We start from the raw sequence: 17,476 nt of genomic DNA on the forward strand, positions 1-17,476 counted from the left end.
GCCGGGGGGCAGGCCCCCGCGGCCAGGGCCGCCGCCCCCATTATGCCCCTCAGCCACTCATCCTCTCGGAGTCCCCGCGGAGATCCACCCTACCCCATCTACGGTTCCCAAAGCAACCCGAACCGGCCGGTTCTCGCCTGTCGCGCGCACTGATGACGTAGGAAGGTGTCGCTGCCCCTTACCAAGATGGTGGCCAGCGGCCCACTGCGCCTGCGCATTCTCCCTCGTTCCACTTCTGTCCTAGGAAGGGGACTACACTCTTTTTTCCCCCCAGAGACAGAGAGAGACATAGAGACAGAAAGCGAGAAATCACCACCCAGGGGGGATGGTCACAACGCAATCCCTTCTCCTCCATTCTCGGGATCTTGGGCACGCACACACACGTGCCACGCACACGCGCCCGGCGTGAGTTTTAAACCACCGGGTCCGGGTCGTGAAACGCGGTCGACTACGTGGGAGTCCAGCGACATAGCCATTATGCTAACTGCTGGTTCCCGGGGACTACACTCTCTAGTGTGAGACTAGCCACAGCTCTGGCAGCCCGGCCCTTCACCGTAAGCTTGTGGAGGGTAGACCTGTTAGACCTAATAGTGCCCTTAAGTGCCAGGAACTCCTGTACATGCATTTCACCTATTTATTCAAAATTCATGTGAGCAGGCCGAGGTAGGTGCATCTCAGGTGAAGGAAGTGAGGCACAGAAAGATACAGTAACTGGTCTGGTCTGAGCAGCAGTCGCTCAAGGGAACCACAGTACATTAGTAGTATTTCCTTTAAAATGGCGAAATACATTCTTCTTACTCCCAACAACCACCTCCTTTATCGGGTGCCCACTTGGTGACAGTCTGTTGGCACTGACCATGAGATTCCTGGTGACCACTTGGTTGGGTGGTGATACCGCCCCCCCCCCTTTATTCATTCAATATTTATGCAGCTTTCCTATGTGGAAAGACATCCCTTACAAATTTATCTAAATCCTAAGAACTGTATAGAAAGGTCTATTATCCTGGTTTACAGAGGATGCAACTGAGGCTCAGGAGGGTAAGTCCCTCGACGATATGTAAGTGGTGGAGACATAAACCAGGTGTCTGGCTCCCAGACCTCCAATCTGCACCTCTGTGTATCACTTCCAGAAAACATGAGGTGGCCCACTGTACTGGCCCATTGAGTCATCTGTCAGTCTCTTCCCTGCACACGCGCACACTGACTGCGAGCCCCATGAGCACAGTGGCTGCATCTCCCATGGTCATGGCCGAATCTTCAGTACCTGGACACACAGCCTGATACAAAGCAGGCATTTGGTAAATGTGTTTAAACCCCTAAACCACATACTAGGTCTTCTGCTAAGCACTAGAGACACTGGTACATAAATAAAAGGTGGCAATGGACAGTTCCCAAAGGCAGGTTGGATTTGGAAGCAGGTGAAAGCCTGCGATGATTCCAGATCTCTGGGTCTGGTGGGTAACAGCTCAGCAGGCAGGTCTGAGTGTGCTGTTAGGCTACACTCCCAGGCCTGCACACGGCAGGTACTTTGGAGTGAATGCCATGTGGGGTCTGGTTCTGCCACTTCTGAGGTACATTCCTGTGGCCTTCTCCACTTGGTAACCTGTAACCCACATTCACCTCATGTTTGTTGAGTGAATGAATACACAAAGGAAGTTATGGGGTGAGAAGAACCATCCTGTTCAGAGGTTTCCAACCCTAAGGCACATTTCAACCACCCACATGGCTTTCAAAAAAACAAACCAAAACAGAAGAGTGTGGAACCACAATCAAACCACAACTTACCAGGGTACAGCCCAACCTTGAATACTTTTTAAAAATTATCTAATTTTATTATTATTTTAAATTTGCTATAGGGCATGTGCACTCACCAGAGAGATAAACAGAGAGAGAGAGAAAGCAAACCACTAGGTCCAGGCCTCAAATAGCAGTCAGCCATGTGGGAGTCCAATGCCTTAACACCATGCCACCTGCTGGCCCAAAGCTTAAATACTTTTAACAATTATAAGGCACAGCCAGAGCTGAGAATGACTGATTTAGCTAACGGATGGCAGAAACGGATTCTCACACTACTTACTCTGCACCAGCACCTACAGTGGACACTGGTAACCAACCTCAGGTCTCAGGAGTCCTGATTGAGCTCAGCTGAGTTGAGTTGTGGGAGGAGCTGCAGGGGGCAGCACGGCAGGCCACTCTGCCAGCAGAGACCCCGACCTGCCTGCACCGCCAGTCCCTAGCAGAAGCGCCTCTCCAAGCAAGGACTGCTCGAGTGTTCACCTATCACGCACACCAGCGATGTAGGGAAGCTTCCCAGCAGCCTTTGCTTTGCGTGGGGTACTGCCCGTCCGTTCCTGACGTGATCCCATCATGCTCCGGGCACCGAGCCTCCTCAGCTGGCTCCCCCACACCCAGGCATACCAGGCTGTTCACCTGACATGCGGCAGACCTGCATCGTGCAGTGTGTGGTGGGGGTGGCTGGTTCTTCTCCCCCTCCCAGGTCAAGGGTCCCTGTTATTTTCTCTCCCACTCCCCAGACCCCCATGGGCCTCACACTCTGCCCACCCTCTGTAATGAGGGTATCACCACCTCATCCTAGTGGAAACAAAAGCTCACACACCCCATGGACCCAGAGAAAGTGAGATCAACCAGTGTTCTGGGCCTGCCACACCTGCCATTACCAGGGCTCCCTCTCCTAGAAGCAGAGCCAATCCCAGCCTCTGGGTCAAGCTCGCCTTGAGGACGCATGCCCTCCCCACAGAGGTCCCTGCAGGGCGAAGCGGGCAGCAGAGGTGAGGAGGAAGAGAGACTCATGCGAAAGTGTTGCTTTTTATTTTCTTTCTTGGGCCAGCTGCAGCTTCCGATGGACAAAACCTCGAAGCATGAGGAAAGGAGCAGGCAGGGGTGGGTCTGAGGGCGACCCTCTGAGCTCCAGGGCTGGGTCTAGATGGGCCTAACCTGGGGTCTAACCTGAGGTTGGGGCTGCAGGATAGGGTGGGAAGAGGGGGAAGAAGCCCACCCCCAGCAGTGAGGGCAAGTGTCAGCAGCTACATGAGCTCAGGGCTCGGCTGGGGGCAGAAGTGAGAGAGAAACCAGTCCCACGACTCTGCTGGTCAGGAGACGGGGGCCAGATGCTGACCCCCAGCCCCCACAGCACCCACAGCAAACAGGTCTGTACCGACATTCTGTACAGCTGGGTTTCAGGGTGGAGACGGGCACCGTTGGGGGCTTAAATAAACTGGCGGGGGGCAAGGATGTAGCGAGAATAGAGTGACTGTCCGGCCGGCAGGCCCTGGGCCCTGGTGCCCCTGAGGCGGTGCAAGCCGCCTACTGCTACTGTGGCCTGCAAGAGCCCAGCAGAGAAGGGGCGGAGGACTCGTGCCAGGCCCGGCCCAGCTCCGGAGACGGTGCCGCGGGCAGCCTAGCGCAGGTCCTCCTCGTCGCCCTGGATGGTCTTCTTGATGCGCAGCAGCAAGGTGGTGAGCCACTGGTCCAGCCGCGAGATGGAGTCGTATTCCTTCACCTGCCCGCAGGCGCCAGTCAGGGTCAGGGCGGCCTCAAACCCCGCCTCGACTCCCTCCACGTCCCCAACCCTGGAGCCGCCTCCTCTCTGAGGAGGAGCCAGGGCAGCCCTCCACCAGTCAGTCTGTGCTACCCAGGGCTCACATGTCCTCTGGGAAAAGAGCTTAGTAGCTTTAAAAAAAAAAGGTGTGGGGGGGTCCAGCTTGCTTGTTTTAGCAGTGGGCAACTCAGGGCCATCCCAGACCCAGGCAGGACACGGTGACTTCAGCCAGAGGGAGGGAGAGGAGCGGAATCAGTGGGCAGGGCCCCTCAGGGAGAACCTGCCGCCCTGCCCTGGGCTCCCCCCACCCCATCCTCACCTAGTCCCTCTTGCTCTCAGGGAGCGGAGAGGGAGCAGAGGAAGACACGACTGTCACCCTCCCAACTGCTCTCTCTGGGTCACCCTCAGACTGGTGCAAAGACCTGGGCCTTCGGGAGCAGACAGATGCAGGTCCGAGGCCCAGTTCTGCCCTCCTGGGGGCGGGGGGCCGGGCCAAGTCTCCTGACCTCCTCAGCTCCAGTGCCTTTGTTTAGAAAGTGGGGAGAACATGCCCTGCATCTCTTGGGGCTACATGCGAGGATTCTGGGGTGACTAGAGACGGAAATTCACAGCAGGAGCTTGGGGTCACAAGCAAGAAAGGGTGAATTTCTGGGGCAGGGCAGCCTGCCTGGGGGCCCATCTCCTTGGTGGGCCCTGGCGGCCGTGCAGGCCACTCACCGACTCAGTGTAGCTGTCCACATTCTGCTCCTCGTGGGCTTCCAACAACTTCTGCAAGCAAATGTAGGCAAGGGTCAGGGCCCGGCTGGCCTGAGGCCTGGTCAGTATCAGAGCCGGGTACAAGCCAGCTGGGTGGTATTGCTTGGGGTGAAGGGACCCCAGGCTGAGAGGAGGAAAGGCGCGGGACCAATCCCACGGGTTGGCCTCAGAAATGGCTCGCTCCTGCTCTTGGCAACCTCACTGACAGCACCACAGGGCGTGTGGGGGTACGTGCACGGCGTGCATGTGTGTCATCACCCAGTCTCCCAACCCTGTCCCTACTGCCATCAACACCATTTCCATCTAGAAAATGGAGACCTGTGTGGCAAAGAAAATGAAAACAGGGACCCTACTGAGGACCACCAGACGAAGCTTGGTAATGACCCCACCTGGAGCCCGAACCTCTAGACTGGCCATCCTGGGGCTCAGCCAGCCTCTGGATCGGGGAAGGGCATGTCCACACCCAGCACTCACTTTCATCAGCTTGCATTCCCGGGAATCAGAGAACGCTGGGAACAGTTCCTCGTACTTCTGGACAGCGAGCTGAGGAGCAAGGAGGGAGCGGTAAGACAGGGGCCTCAGAGCCATGGCCTGGCCGAGAGCACCTGGGGACAGCTGGCAGCCCTGAGTCAGCGCTTGCACCCTCCCCCGCCTGAGGTGCCCCCTGGCTCCATGCCTGGTGATAGCTCCAGAGCTGAGCTCAGTGCCAGCCTGGCTGCAGAGGATGCAAGGGAGGTGGCCGAGGGGGAAGGGGAGGAGGGAGGGCTTCCCCAACAAGCAGCGCTGCCTGGCTCAGCCAGGACAGAGCATAAATATGCATCCGACCTGCCAGGCCAGGTCCGGGGCTGGGCACCTCACACCTCTGACCCAAGAGGGCCCTCAAGGTTAAGTGGTGGTGATCCGGATTTGAACGCTGAGAAACAGACACCAACAGAGGCAGTGACCTACTCAGGGCACCAGATGAGTGCTGGCCTGACAAAGCCCCCTCTGCCAGTGCCACACGGGACAGGGTGGGGACGGGCTGAGACAGGACATGAGTGGGGTGCTGGGCAGCCAGAGACACCAGGAAAGCACGGGGCTGGCTGAGCCCTACCAGGCTAGCTCGGTTAGGGTGCTCCAGCAGATTAAAGTTCAATGCCCACTCCCCACTCCTTCCTGCTGGCCAGCCCCACACTGTGGCCCTGCACTGACCCCTCTCTTGCCAAGAAGCCCTACAAATTGGGGATGGGAGCTTTAAAGTCAAGCCCCTGGAGTCACAGAGGCCTGAAATGCTGGGCTGTAGTTCCTGGCCATCGGGCCTTACACTGGGGACGCTGGTTTCAGTCTTAGCATCTTTATCTGTTAAGCGGGGCGACAATGGTGCTGACTCACAGATGCACCCATGAAGGAAAAAGCCCAGCCCTGAGCAAGCCAGGAGTTGGCTGCTTGAGTGCCTGCAGGGCCAGGCACGTAGCATCGGCACAGAAGGGACCAGAAGGAACAGGCACTTTCCCTGCGAAGGTGACCAGCAGGGATGGAGAGCAGACCCTCGTGGGGCCTGGCAGTGGCTGGCTGGCTGGTGTGGCAGGCACTGCGCAGGAAGCAGCCTGGGCTCACCTTGGCGTTGAGCATGTCGATGCAGAAGTGGCAGAGGGCGGCCTTGAAGAAGTAGTCCTTGGCGCTGTACTTGAGGAGGGGGCTGTCCATGGCGTTGGTCCCCACCTGTGGCCAGGTATGAGTTGCACTATGAGCTCAAGACAGGCAGCTGGAGGGCTGGGGCCGGCAGGAAGCTGAGTCCATGTCCTGGTGACCCAGGACTCCAAAGACAGAGAGCTAGGGCCTGGCCTGGAGAGGTTGCCACCGTGGCCATGCCCTGACCAAGGCACGATGTGGGTGTGGGTGGGGCTGAAGCCAGGTGTCTGTGGGCTTCATGAAGCACCCCAGTTAGCAGGGAGGAGGCGGCCCTGCTGTCAGGACCCACGGGAGGTTGGCACAGCAGTGGGCAGAGGGTGGCAGGCTGCGGGAGCGCAAGCAGCGGCACCCGGCCCACTCTCCCCCAGGGCCAGCTGCCTGCCTTTCTCTCGGCCCCAGCATAGCAGAGGGGAACCCTGTGACGCTCCCTTCTTCCCACTGCAGCTGAGGGACCCAACCACCCAGGCTTCCTGGAGGCTGTTTCTTCTGAGACACCTCCCTCTGGGGCTGCCCAAGAAAGGAGGAAAGGAGCCGTGGAGGGTGTGGAAGGGCACAGACATGAAGGGTGTGACACTGTGCGGGTCGTGGGTGGAGAGCGCTGAGCCAGGCTGAGCACAGGGGAAGCTGAGAGAGGGCAGGGGGCAGGGGGGAGCAGGCATCTCCAGAACGAGTTCTGGGGTGAGGGTGTGATGCCGTGAGGCCTAGGGGCCCAGCTGCACCCTCCCTGCCTGTCCCTCCCCACCTGCTCGTAGATGTCGATGGCCTTCTGATACTGCTCCAGCTGTGCGGCGTAGCCGGCCACCTTCAGCAGACACTTGTTGGCTGAGCTGTGGGGAGGGGGGAGGGAAGAGGTAGGTGGGCAGGCCCCAGGGCACCCAGGGCCAGTGGGCGGGCCAGGGCTACCTGTTGGACTCCTCGCCTTTGTAGTAGTCTGCAGACTGCTCATAGTGGGCGATGGCCTGGGGAGACAGCGGAGGGGAGCAGGGCAGGATGCAGGCCCCATGCAGCCTCAGCACCCTCCACCTGCCCGGCCAGGGACACAGTCAGCCCCCTCACCCAAGCTGTGCCATGCCCTAAGCCCACTCAGCACTTGGGTACCACGAGTTCCCGGGTGGGAGAGAGAAAGGCCCTGGCTGTCGGCCCAGGTCGGACCCTGGCTGCCTACGCACCTTCTCAATGTCCACGAGCTCCGTCTCGTAGATCTCGGCAATGGAGATGTGGTGCTTGGCCGCGATCGTGAATCGGCCCTGGGGGGAACGGGGAGGAGCCGCTTGTGACCAGTGACAGTTTACATGCCCCAGTCCTCCAGCCCCTCAGCTCGACCACGACGCTTCAGGGAGAGGAGGCAGGGGCACAGGGCAGAGAACGCAGGATTCGAACTAGACAGTGGCTGTGAGCGCTGCCTGACCCGCTGACCGGGACAGGTCGCCCCATGCCCCACCCTGTCTCCCCCTGTCCGCGAGACACAGATGGAGGAGGCCTGGAGACGACACGCGTAGAGGGTCAGGCAGAGGCCCTGGCCGTCAGGCGGCCTGTGGTGGCTTCCTAAGGCTGGGCTGCAGCAAGGCAGGGCCCTCTAGGGTGCCCTGGGGAAGGATCTGGAGAAGCCAGGACGGGGCCTCAGAGTCCTGCTGCAGGGCCGTGCACCCAGCCCTCTGAGCCCGTGCCCATCTACCTGCCTCTGCCAGCAGGCAGGCGCCTGCCCCATGCTCCGCACGCAGGGGCTGGCCATGGCCCAGGCTCAGCCAGATCACCTGGGATTTCTGTGACTCCTGTTTGTGGCCAGGTGTCCCTGGCACATTATTCCACTGTCTTTCGAGTCCCCCTTTCTACGACTCTCCAATGAGGTGGCAGCTGCCTGTGTTGTCACGATCACGACTGGGCAGAGCCTGTGTCCCTGCCTGGGAAGGTCCCACAGAGGCACCTCTGCGAGGCAACAGGAGAGCCAACAGGACCCAGTCCTGGTTTGGCACCTCATCTGTTCCCTGGCCGTGGCTCTCTGGGCTCTGCTGCCCTCTGGCTGCCCTGAGGAGCTATCAAAGGGACCCTGTACTCGTGGGGAAGGCTGAGCAAGGAGAAATGCACAGGACGTACACGCACACGCTCCAACGACCCCAACCACAAGGCCCTGCCTGCAATGAAAAGCAGGGCATTGGCCTCCTCTGTCCTCGGAGGGCTGCTCCTGAGAGCAGGGGGCCAGGAGAGCTGGGAGCCAGGAGGGAGCTGGGATGGCAGGGAGCCAGGTGGTAACGGGACCAGATTCCTCAGGTCCCCCTCCCCACCTGCTCTTGGCTGTGGAACAAGGCACAGGGCTGGGGATGCTGAGGATGCAGAGGGGAAGTGTGGGGCACTACGGAGGCGAGCACCGAGTTGGGGAGCAGGTGAGAGCCCTTACCATGTCGGTGTAGATCTCAATGGCTCTCATCAGACAGTTAATGGCCTCTGTGGAGAGAAAAAGGGAGTGGGAGAAGTGACGAGGTGCAGTCAGCCAGCAGGCCCTGAGGAGAGGCAGACATGGCAGGCACGGCCTGCAGAGAGACGGCCAGGAGCGGCTGCTGAGTTCGGGAAGTGCTGGGAGGGAAGGTGACACAGTCCCCAAACCCCAGGAAACCTGATCAGGCTGACTCACTGCTGGACACATGCTTCTAGGGGAGCCCTTCTCCCTCAGGTTGCCACGGTGCCACTTGCACCACAGAAGCCCCAGGGACAGGGCCCAGTCAGGGCAGGGTCAGGCTGATGGCCTGACTCTCATGGGAGTTTGCAGCACATCTGCTAAGGGCCTGCTCTCAAAGTACCCAGCTGCTGGCATGGGGCCACTGGGACCAGAGGCCAACGTGACATTTCAGATAGTCCTGGGGCAGCAGGGACACCCAGGTGGTTTTTTTTTTTTTTTTTTGAGGGTGTTTTGTTGGGGGGCGGGGTCAGGCTGATGGCCTGACTCTCATGGGAGTTTGCAGCACATCTGCTAAGGGCCTGCTCTCAAAGTACCCAGCTGCTGGCATGGGGCCACTGGGACCAGAGGCCAACGTGACATTTCAGATAGTCCTGGGGCAGCAGGGACACCCAGGTGGTTTTTTTTTTTTTTTTTTGAGAGGTTTTTGCTATAGGGCGCGTGCGCTCGCCAGACAGACAGAGACAGAAAACGAGAAATCACCCCCCAGGGGGGATGGTCACGCCGCAATCCCTTCTCCATTCTCCTCTTGGGATCTTGAGCACGCATGCACACACGCCCAAGCATGAGTTTTAAGCCACCAGGTCTGGGACGCGAACCGCGGTCAACTACGTGGGAGTCCAGCGACGTAGCCATTACGCTAACTGCTGGTCCCCCCCCACACCCCCGCTTTTTTTAGAGAGATTTTTGCTATAGAGTGCATTTGCTTGTCGGAGAGACAGACAAGGAGACAGAAAGCAAGAAATCATCCCCCTGAGGGATGGCCATGCTGTAATCCCTTCTCCATTCTCCTCTTGGGATTTTATGCACGCATGCACATGTTCCCGGCGTTGAGTCTTAAGCCACCGGGTACGTGACTCAAACCATGGTTGACTACATGGAAGTCCAGTGATGTAACCATTACTCCATCTGCTGGTCCCAGCAGGGACACTCAGGTTCCATCCAGGCTCTCCATAGTCGCCCAGGACTCTGGGCAGCCTGGCCTGGCCTCCCCATGTTTCTCCCCTGGTCTGAGCGGAGGTGGGCCACAGAGCATCTGCTCTCAGCCCCCTCACCTGGCTCTGTCCCCTAGGCTCCTCAAACCACAGGTTTTACCAGAAAACCAAACACACAAGGATGGCACTGGGAGGAAGACCTGGCCACTTCTGTTGTACTATCTCTTGCAAGATCTTAAACTTGGGAAAAGCTTTTATTTTTTATTTTTTTTGACAAGTTATTTGGAGGAGAGAGAGAACTGTGAGTGGGAGGCATTTTCCAGCAGACAGAAATGAGCTCCGGGGCAGGGGGTGGTTTAAACACCATTTCAGTGCATCTCAGGAGGAGAAGGGGAGGTGGGCCAGGGAGGTGAGGGGAAAGGCCAGGGGCTTGGTCAGAACACAGGTGTGGACTGAGCCTCGGCCTGCACGCGAGGCCACCGAGAAGGCAAGGCCTGGCTCCTGCTCTCAGGTGCTGTGGTCCACTGGGACAGCAAACCTACTCCCCAGAGACACCTGGACAGAGGCTTCTAGCCTCAGGCCTGGGTTTGCAGGGAGTCCACAACCTCTCCCTAAACGTGCAAAAAGTAGGTGAGCATTTCTCCGGTGAGGGGAGCCTGCAGGTTGTCTAATTCTGAAAGGTCCCTGGGAATCCAGAAAAGATTCAGTTACATTTGGAGATTGGCAGAGGACACCTGAGACAACAGGCAGAGGAAAGACAGACAAAAAAGGGGCTGAGAAGCAGAGGAGGAGAACGCACCTGTAGCCGGAACTGGTTGGGTTTTGCAATAGAGCCCAGTGGGGCGTCAACAAGGCAGTGGCGGGCTTGTTGCCACCCCAGGGTCAGCCCCCACCTGGAGGGCCTGGGCCACCACTGCTCCCTCTCCAGCCTGTCACCCCATGGTCCAGGTGATACAGGCTGCTCGGGGGAGGGGCAGCCAAAGGCACCGGCTCCAGGCGCCAAGGCGGTGGCCCTGCAGTGATAGCGGGGAAGGGAGGGTCACCCCTGGCAATGACATGGATTCATGCAGTTAAGTCCCCTTCGTGCCCATGCCTCGCTCTGGGATCCTGGTGGGAGCAGCTGTCCTGGAAAGTGGTAGGCTGCCAGTTGACACATGCATTACCACTGGGCTTATCTCGGGTCACCAGGCCCTCCGGGATGCTGGTGCAGCCTGAATAAGCAGGCCAAATCCCAGCTCCCCACCCTGGTCCCTGGGCCACAGCATGCCTGGCTGCCTCCTCTATCCACCTGGAGCTGGACAAGGGCTTCTGGTCTGACTGGCAAGGCCCAGGCTGCCCCGCCTGTGCTGCAGGCACTGCCACCAGCCTGGCCTCTAGCTCGGGCTCTGCCTCTCACTTAAACCTGCCCTGGTCACCTGATCACCCTAGGACCTGCCCCATCTCTTCCTTGGTAAAACAGGGGCAGAGTGCAGAGCTGCTGTTAGAAGTTGAGTGGGCTCAAAGCTGCCAGGTGTCTGGCACATGGCCAGCACCCGGTAACGGCAGTAGGGGAGGGCAAGTGGGGTCGGGGCACCCCGAGCCCCCAGCACACACAACTCTCAGGAGCCCCTCAGCCCCAGCACACACAGAGAGTCGGACTGGGAAACTCTAAGGAACTGAGAGCCACAGGTGTCAGCTGCCCCATGGCCACTCTCTGCAAAGTCAGAGGGCCTCAGGCCACAGCCTCTGCCCCTTGAGGGATGGGCCCTCCAGGACAGGTTCTGGAGAAGTGCTGACCAGCTCCAGCCAGCCAGGCTCCAGGGAGTGACCACCTGCTCAGGACACAAGGAAGGGGTCAGCCTGCCAGGCTCCAGGGAGTGACCACCTGCTCAGGACACAAGGAAGGTGTCAGCCTGCCCTCAGCTTAGATTCACAAGACATCCAGCCGGGGTCAGGGTGGCAGGGAGTCCAGGCTGTCCCTGTCCGGTGTCCTCATAGCCCAGATGCTGTGCTGGGCACTGCCTCATGATGCAGTCTCTGCTTCAACACACGAGGAAACAGGCTCAAAGGCCAGTGATACCTGAGGTCACGGGGGAGGCAGGGTCCTCCCAAACCTCTAAGCCCACACCTTTTCTCTCCTGCTAGGTTGCACACAGCTGCCACCACGTCCTCTGTGAGGCTTTACTGGCTCAGGACACAAAGCGATGTCAGTCCTGGGCTGGCCACGGTCTCTGACTTGGAGCTGTGGGTGGTGGTGCAGGACACAGCTCTGATGCTCTTTCCATGTGGCACCCAATGCCCAGGACAAGGCCAGGCGCTCTTCCTACAAGGCTCCTTCTCCCCATAAGCTCCCCCCAGTCAGATCCACCCCTTCCAGCCTCAGAGCCAGTATTAGTACAATGTGCCATGGTCTGGGACTCCGTGGCCACCTCCTGTGCATGATCCCAGGCCCTATCCTGTAGAGTCCTGCTGGAGTGCTAGAAAAACTCAGGTCGAATGCCAGGCAGGAGGCAGCATCTTCGCGATGGCAGTGGGTCTGTCTGGTGGGCCGCAGGGTCTGGTGAAGAAGTCATGCACAAACCGCACAGCTTGGCACTCAGCCTCACTCACAAAACAAGTCTCTCCAGTCCCTCTGGTGGAGCAGGGGCTGAACATCCCTCTCAGCTTGACCAATTTCCCAGGGGGCAGGAGGCGAGGCATGGGGCTGGGGGCAGGGAAGGGCTCGGGAAGGAAGCAGAGACTCCTCAGAGTGACTCAAGTTGAAAACAAACCCAGGGTTGCTCCTGGTCACCCTGTCACCCACACAGCCTGCTGTGGTGTGACAAACTGTCGCAAACAATCCTCTCTCAGGAAGGACAGGCCTTTTATTACAAGAGTGCACATCTTCCTTTTAAAAAATATTAATTTTCCCATTCTCGTGAGTGGATAGCGACAAAGGTCATTTCTTAAAAATGCCACTGTTGCGGGAACCAGCAGTTAGCGTAATGGCTATGTCACTGGACTCCCATGTAGTTGACTGCGGTTCGTGTCCCGGACCCGGTGGCTTAAAACTCACGCCGGGCCCGTGTGCGTGCGTGCCCAAGATCCCGAGAGGAGAATGGAGGAGAGGGGATTGCGGCGTGACAATCCCCCCTGGGGGGTGATTTCTCACTTTCTGTCTCTATGTCTCTGTCTGGCTGGCGAGCGCACGCACCCTATAGCGAAAACCTCTCCAAAAAATAAAAAAATGCCACTGTTGCTAAAAGGAAAAGTTAGTAACCTATGCCTGGTATTAAGATTTAAAAAAAAAAAAGACAGAGAGAAAATCCCCGCCCCATGGATCTGAAAGTCTGGTACCCACTGGGCTGTGCTGCACGCAGGATGAGCCCACTGGGACAAAAACTCACTGTGAGTCAGTCCCCAACTGGGCTCTGTCCCAGCATTCGCATTTTAAGTAACTTGTTCTCTGGCAACTATCTCCGAGGTTCTGCTCGCTCTGGTTTTTCCCCAGGGTGCAGGGAAGCCAGGTTAGGATAATTTCCGCTCCTTTTTCGGCAGCAACTCCTACCTGGCTGGTCTTAGCACGCCCCCCCACTCCCTTCCGCATGTTAATTCTGACAACAGAACAGATTTTCCTCTCTCCCTGGCAGGCGGTGGGTCTGAAATACAACTCCCACTCCCAAATGCTCCTGCTTGCTCTGGAGGGGAGTGATCAGCTGCAGAGACAGCAGAGGGGGGCGGAGACTTGAGCAGGATGCCAACCCTGACAGGAAGGACGGGAGCCAATTCTGAAGTTAACGCTCACTTTGCCTCAAGCGCTTCCCCAGTGGCCTATCACATGTCAGAAAAACCCAGGGCCTCACGGAAACCTGAGGCCTTCTGTGGACAGTGCTCTGGCAGCCAGTCTGGGCAGCCCAAGGAGGCCCTCACCTTGGGGGTCGGCCTTCTTGAATGCATTACCGGCATCCACGAAGCAGGTGGCTGCGTCATGCTTACTCTGGAGCTGTAGGTGCAGCTGGGCTGCCTGGCAGAAAGCGTTTCCAGCAGCTGGAACAAAAAGAGCGATGTGGCTTCAGTGGGGCGCCTCACTTTACACCACCATGCAGATCTGCGGGGGAGGAGGAAGTCTACTAGAGGGGACAGGCCTGACCTGCGTAAGCCCAGGTTGAGGCCTAGACCGCGTTTCCTGATCCCTGAGCAAGGCTCCCAGTGATTCAGCTGGCAGTCTCTGAGGGATGCCCTTGAACCCAGGCATTCAGAAAGTCAAGATGAGCCTGGTCCTCACCACCATTTCCAGGGCCACAACTTATAAAGAGAAGGCAACAGAGCCAAGAGCGGCAAAGGAAGTAAGAGCTAGGTGAAGAGGCCTCCTACACCTCCTGGCCTTGGCAGTCCTCCCTAGGAGAGCCTTAAGCCATGAGGCCTGGAACCACCAGAAGGCAAAGAGCAAGCTGAGTCATGGGGAGCTTGGGAGGGCACTTTGGGAAGGGAGAGTCAAGATGAAACTATGAGTCTCCCTTTCCAAGGCCTATTTCTTCCCCCCATAGCTCCCACAAGTTCCTGTGTAATTCCCTCTGCCTTTGTCCATTCTGTCCCTCACGCAAAGTCAGTGCAGCTACTACACTGTGGGGCTCACAGAGGCCAGGGACAATACAGGGTCTGTCCCCCCACCCCCACCCCCGGGGCTCCATGTGCAGAAAGGGAAATGGGTTGTGGACATAAGGACTTGAGTACCCTGGGAAAAGGCAGTGGAGACACAGCTGAGGCCCACTCTACCCTGTGCTCAGCAGCACAGGGTCACCTTCCACAGGTCCCTGAACTCTGTTCACATGCCTGTTTCCTCCTGAACTGATTCGTAGGAGGCAACAGAGCCCCTCCTGCCTGTGGAGCTCCAGCAGCTCAGTTCTGGGGCTCCTGCCCTTCCTTCTCCTCCAGCTCAATCACGTCACAGAATCCCTGAGCTGGAAGACCAAAGGTCTGGCCTTCATCCTCTTCGCTCCACTATGTGATTTCATTCCTATTTTTAAGAGCCCCAAATCAGAATGTAAAATTACATCGGGGGATATTATTAGAGGAAAAATGGCCTAAAATTTTGTTTGAATAGTCGGGGAGAGGGGACAAAGTTTAGGGGGAAATCACCCCCAATCTACGTGATTAAAAGATAAGCACTCAAGCCAGACGTTTGGCACAGTGGTGGCACAACTGGACCTACATGCAAGGTACCCAGCTTGCGTCGGGGGCCTCCCTCAGTCCACCAGGTGTACGCACGGGTCCACATTCCAGGATGGCAGAGGCTCGGGATGCATCACAGCATGGAGACCCCCTTGGATGTGCCTACCTCTTTTTCTCTAAGAAATAATCTTAAAAACAAAAAGAAAAGAAAAGAAAGTATTCCTTTGCTAATGATGCTTATTTAGTTTAGGAGCACAAAAATACACACAGCATCAGAAAACAATGGTGACTCTGATGCTGCCTGGGCCTCTGTACCCTGCTGCCACAGTCCCAGCCCCGTGGGATGTTTGACTTCCCCGATCCAGCCTTGGTGACACCGGAAACTGTATCACAAAACCAGCCTCAAACAGGCCCAGTGCACTGGCAGTGTGGACCTCTGGGAGCCCCGCCCTGCCATTCTCCTTGGGCAGGCTAAGGGCTTAGGCTTTTAAGTTGGAACTCTGGTTTCTAAGTCTTGGTTCTGTTACTTACTGGTTGTGGCACCCTGGGCAAGAGGTGAGCCAAGCCTTGGTTTCTGAATCTGTAAAATGGGGATATTAATGGTGCTGAGCCCCACAGCGTTCCTGTGTGTGATTGTTCAATTAAGTGATGCCTGCTTGGCACTCAGGACTCGGTAGATGGTGGCCATGATTTACGTTGTTAATAGAACTACTCGAACATCCTCCCAGCCCAGAATTCCAACTCTGATGGATACACTAAGGAACAGTTTCCAGAAAACCTGAATTTAAGAAGAAATCTCAGAGACCTCATCAATCCACAGTCTCCCTAATTGTCCCATCCTTTCTCAAGGCTCAGGACCTAAGGTGTAAGTAACCCCAGGGGCACAAAATGCCCTGAGCACAAGTCAATGGGCTTCTGACGCTGGAGTCGGCACTGGGACTAGGGTCCGCAAGGCCAGCCTCTCCTGGAGACTTTGGGACTGGAAGCAGAGGGCAAAGAGGAGAGAGACCCACGAAAGGGCCCCAGCAGCGCTCACGCACGTACCGCTCCAGTTCTTGGCCATCTTGAACATGTTTGCTGCTCTGGCATAGATTTCGCATGCTTCCTCTACTTTGGATGAGCCGCTGGGGAAAAAAAAGAAAGGGGAAAAGATAAAGAGACATCTCCTCTGGTATGAGAAAGCAAGCATTCTGCCCCAGTGCCAGGGGCTAAGATCCCCCCTACCGCCTCCACTTCCTTCGAGTCCCCCAGGCCTTGAGCCTGTGGCACCCCCTTGCATACAAAGGCACACGGATGCGGCAGAATGCCCAGGCCAGGACCTTGGTGGGCACTCACTGGGGTTGGAGGAGGAGGCTTTCTGACCTCTCCATAAGCCTTGCTTCAGAGAGCCTCTTGCACTTCCTGCTCAAGCTGCATGTGACCACTGGGTCCTTGTGGTCACACAAATTCCATTTCCCCAAAGACTGCGAAGCATTCTAGGGGATCAGTCGAGCTTCAGATGCCTGTGGCTCCCTCAATACCTTAATCCTCTGCCTTGCATACACAGTTGTGCAGTAAAGACCTCCCAACTCTATGAGTATACCGTTACCAAAGTGGAATGGGAAAGACAGAACTCAGCCACACACACACAAATGCATTCAAGGATGTATATATAAAATGTTCCCATTAGTTAGAAAAGAAAAAAGAGGGTGAGAAGAATAGAACCATACATGTTTATGTAAACACAGAATATTTCTGGACAAATACACAAAAGTTTAGTAACAGAATTTTCTGCTAAGGTGGATTTGCAGAACTGGGGCCAGGTGTAGGAGGCAGACGTAGTCACTGTACATCCCTCGTTCATACTGTCTGATTTTTTTTTACCATCTGTATGTTTTATCTCTTCAGGAAGTATACATATACGTTTTTAATTAGGATTTATGTTTGGCCCTGTAGTCAATGAACTGCATTTCTAACAATTAATCCTAAGAAACTAATCCAAAAAGTCAGAGGGATACTCAGTACAGCATTATTCAAGACGACAAAGCAACCCTCAGAAAACATATTGTGTCAGCTTTGCCTGGTAGCAGTTGGTAACAGAGGAACTGCAGTGCTGGAGGCCATGTGGCTGACCAAGGGTTCAGATCTGTAGCCCAGGCCACCCAAAACATGCTGGGTGTGCACACCCAGCTGAGCTGGAGGGCAGAGGAAGGCGACTGCGGTGTGACAAGACCCTGTCGAGGGTGCTTTTCTTTTGCTCTGTCTTGTGTATTAAGAAAAAAAAAAAAAAGATGAGCCAGCAGGTGGTGTGATAGTTAAGGTGATAGTTAAGGCACTGGACTCCCACATGGCTGACTGTAGTTCGAATTCCAGACCTGGAGGCTTGCTTTCTCTTTCTCTCTCTCTGTCTCTGGTGAGCACATGTATCCTATAGCAAATTAAAATAACAATGCTAATAAATAAAATCAAACACTTATTTTAAAAATAATTATTTAAAAAAAAAAAAAAAAGAAAAAGGAACCAGCAGTTAGCGTAATGGCTATGCCGCTGGACTCCCATGTAGTCAACCGCGGTTCGAGTCCCAGACCCAGCAGCTTAAACACACACCGGGCACGTGTGCGTGCATGCCCAAAATCCCGAGGCGAGAATGGAGGAGAAGGGGTTGCAGCATGGCTATCCCCCTGGGGGGTGATTTCTCGTTTTCTGTCTGTCTCTCGCTGTCTTTCTGGCGAGCACACGCGTCCTATAGCAAAAACTTCTCCAAAAAAAAAAAAA

The 17,476-nt window shown here is 56.5% G+C and overlaps 1 protein-coding gene across 3 annotated transcripts in view; it reads right to left on the reverse strand.

The window, feature by feature from the left end:
• Positions 1 to 2,807: 2,807 nt before the first annotated feature.
• NAPA (NSF attachment protein alpha) overlaps positions 2,808 to 17,476 on the reverse strand; it is a 24,900-nt gene continuing 10,231 nt past the window's right edge. For 2 of the 3 annotated variants that reach the window (XM_006142125.3, XM_027767121.1), the window contains 10 exons: positions 15,767 to 15,846; positions 13,481 to 13,597; positions 8,382 to 8,428; positions 7,156 to 7,233; positions 6,890 to 6,945; positions 6,729 to 6,813; positions 5,912 to 6,016; positions 4,790 to 4,858; positions 4,277 to 4,327; positions 2,808 to 3,520 (listed from right to left, as the gene is read on the reverse strand). In XM_006142125.3, the coding sequence (XP_006142187.1) occupies positions 3,419 to 3,520; positions 4,277 to 4,327; positions 4,790 to 4,858; positions 5,912 to 6,016; positions 6,729 to 6,813; positions 6,890 to 6,945; positions 7,156 to 7,233; positions 8,382 to 8,428; positions 13,481 to 13,597; positions 15,767 to 15,846 (790 nt within the window). In that variant the 3' untranslated portion in view covers positions 2,808 to 3,418. Of the gene's footprint in view, positions 3,521 to 4,276; positions 4,328 to 4,789; positions 4,859 to 5,911; positions 6,017 to 6,728; positions 6,814 to 6,889; positions 6,946 to 7,155; positions 7,234 to 8,381; positions 8,429 to 13,480; positions 13,598 to 15,766; positions 15,847 to 17,476 lie in introns of those variants that run through there. The other variant, XM_027767122.1, reaches the window with a different exon arrangement.

Source organism: Tupaia chinensis, unplaced genomic scaffold, assembly GCF_000334495.1.
Source record: "Tupaia chinensis unplaced genomic scaffold, TupChi_1.0 Scaffold000067_1, whole genome shotgun sequence".
NCBI lineage: Eukaryota > Metazoa > Chordata > Mammalia > Scandentia > Tupaiidae > Tupaia > Tupaia belangeri.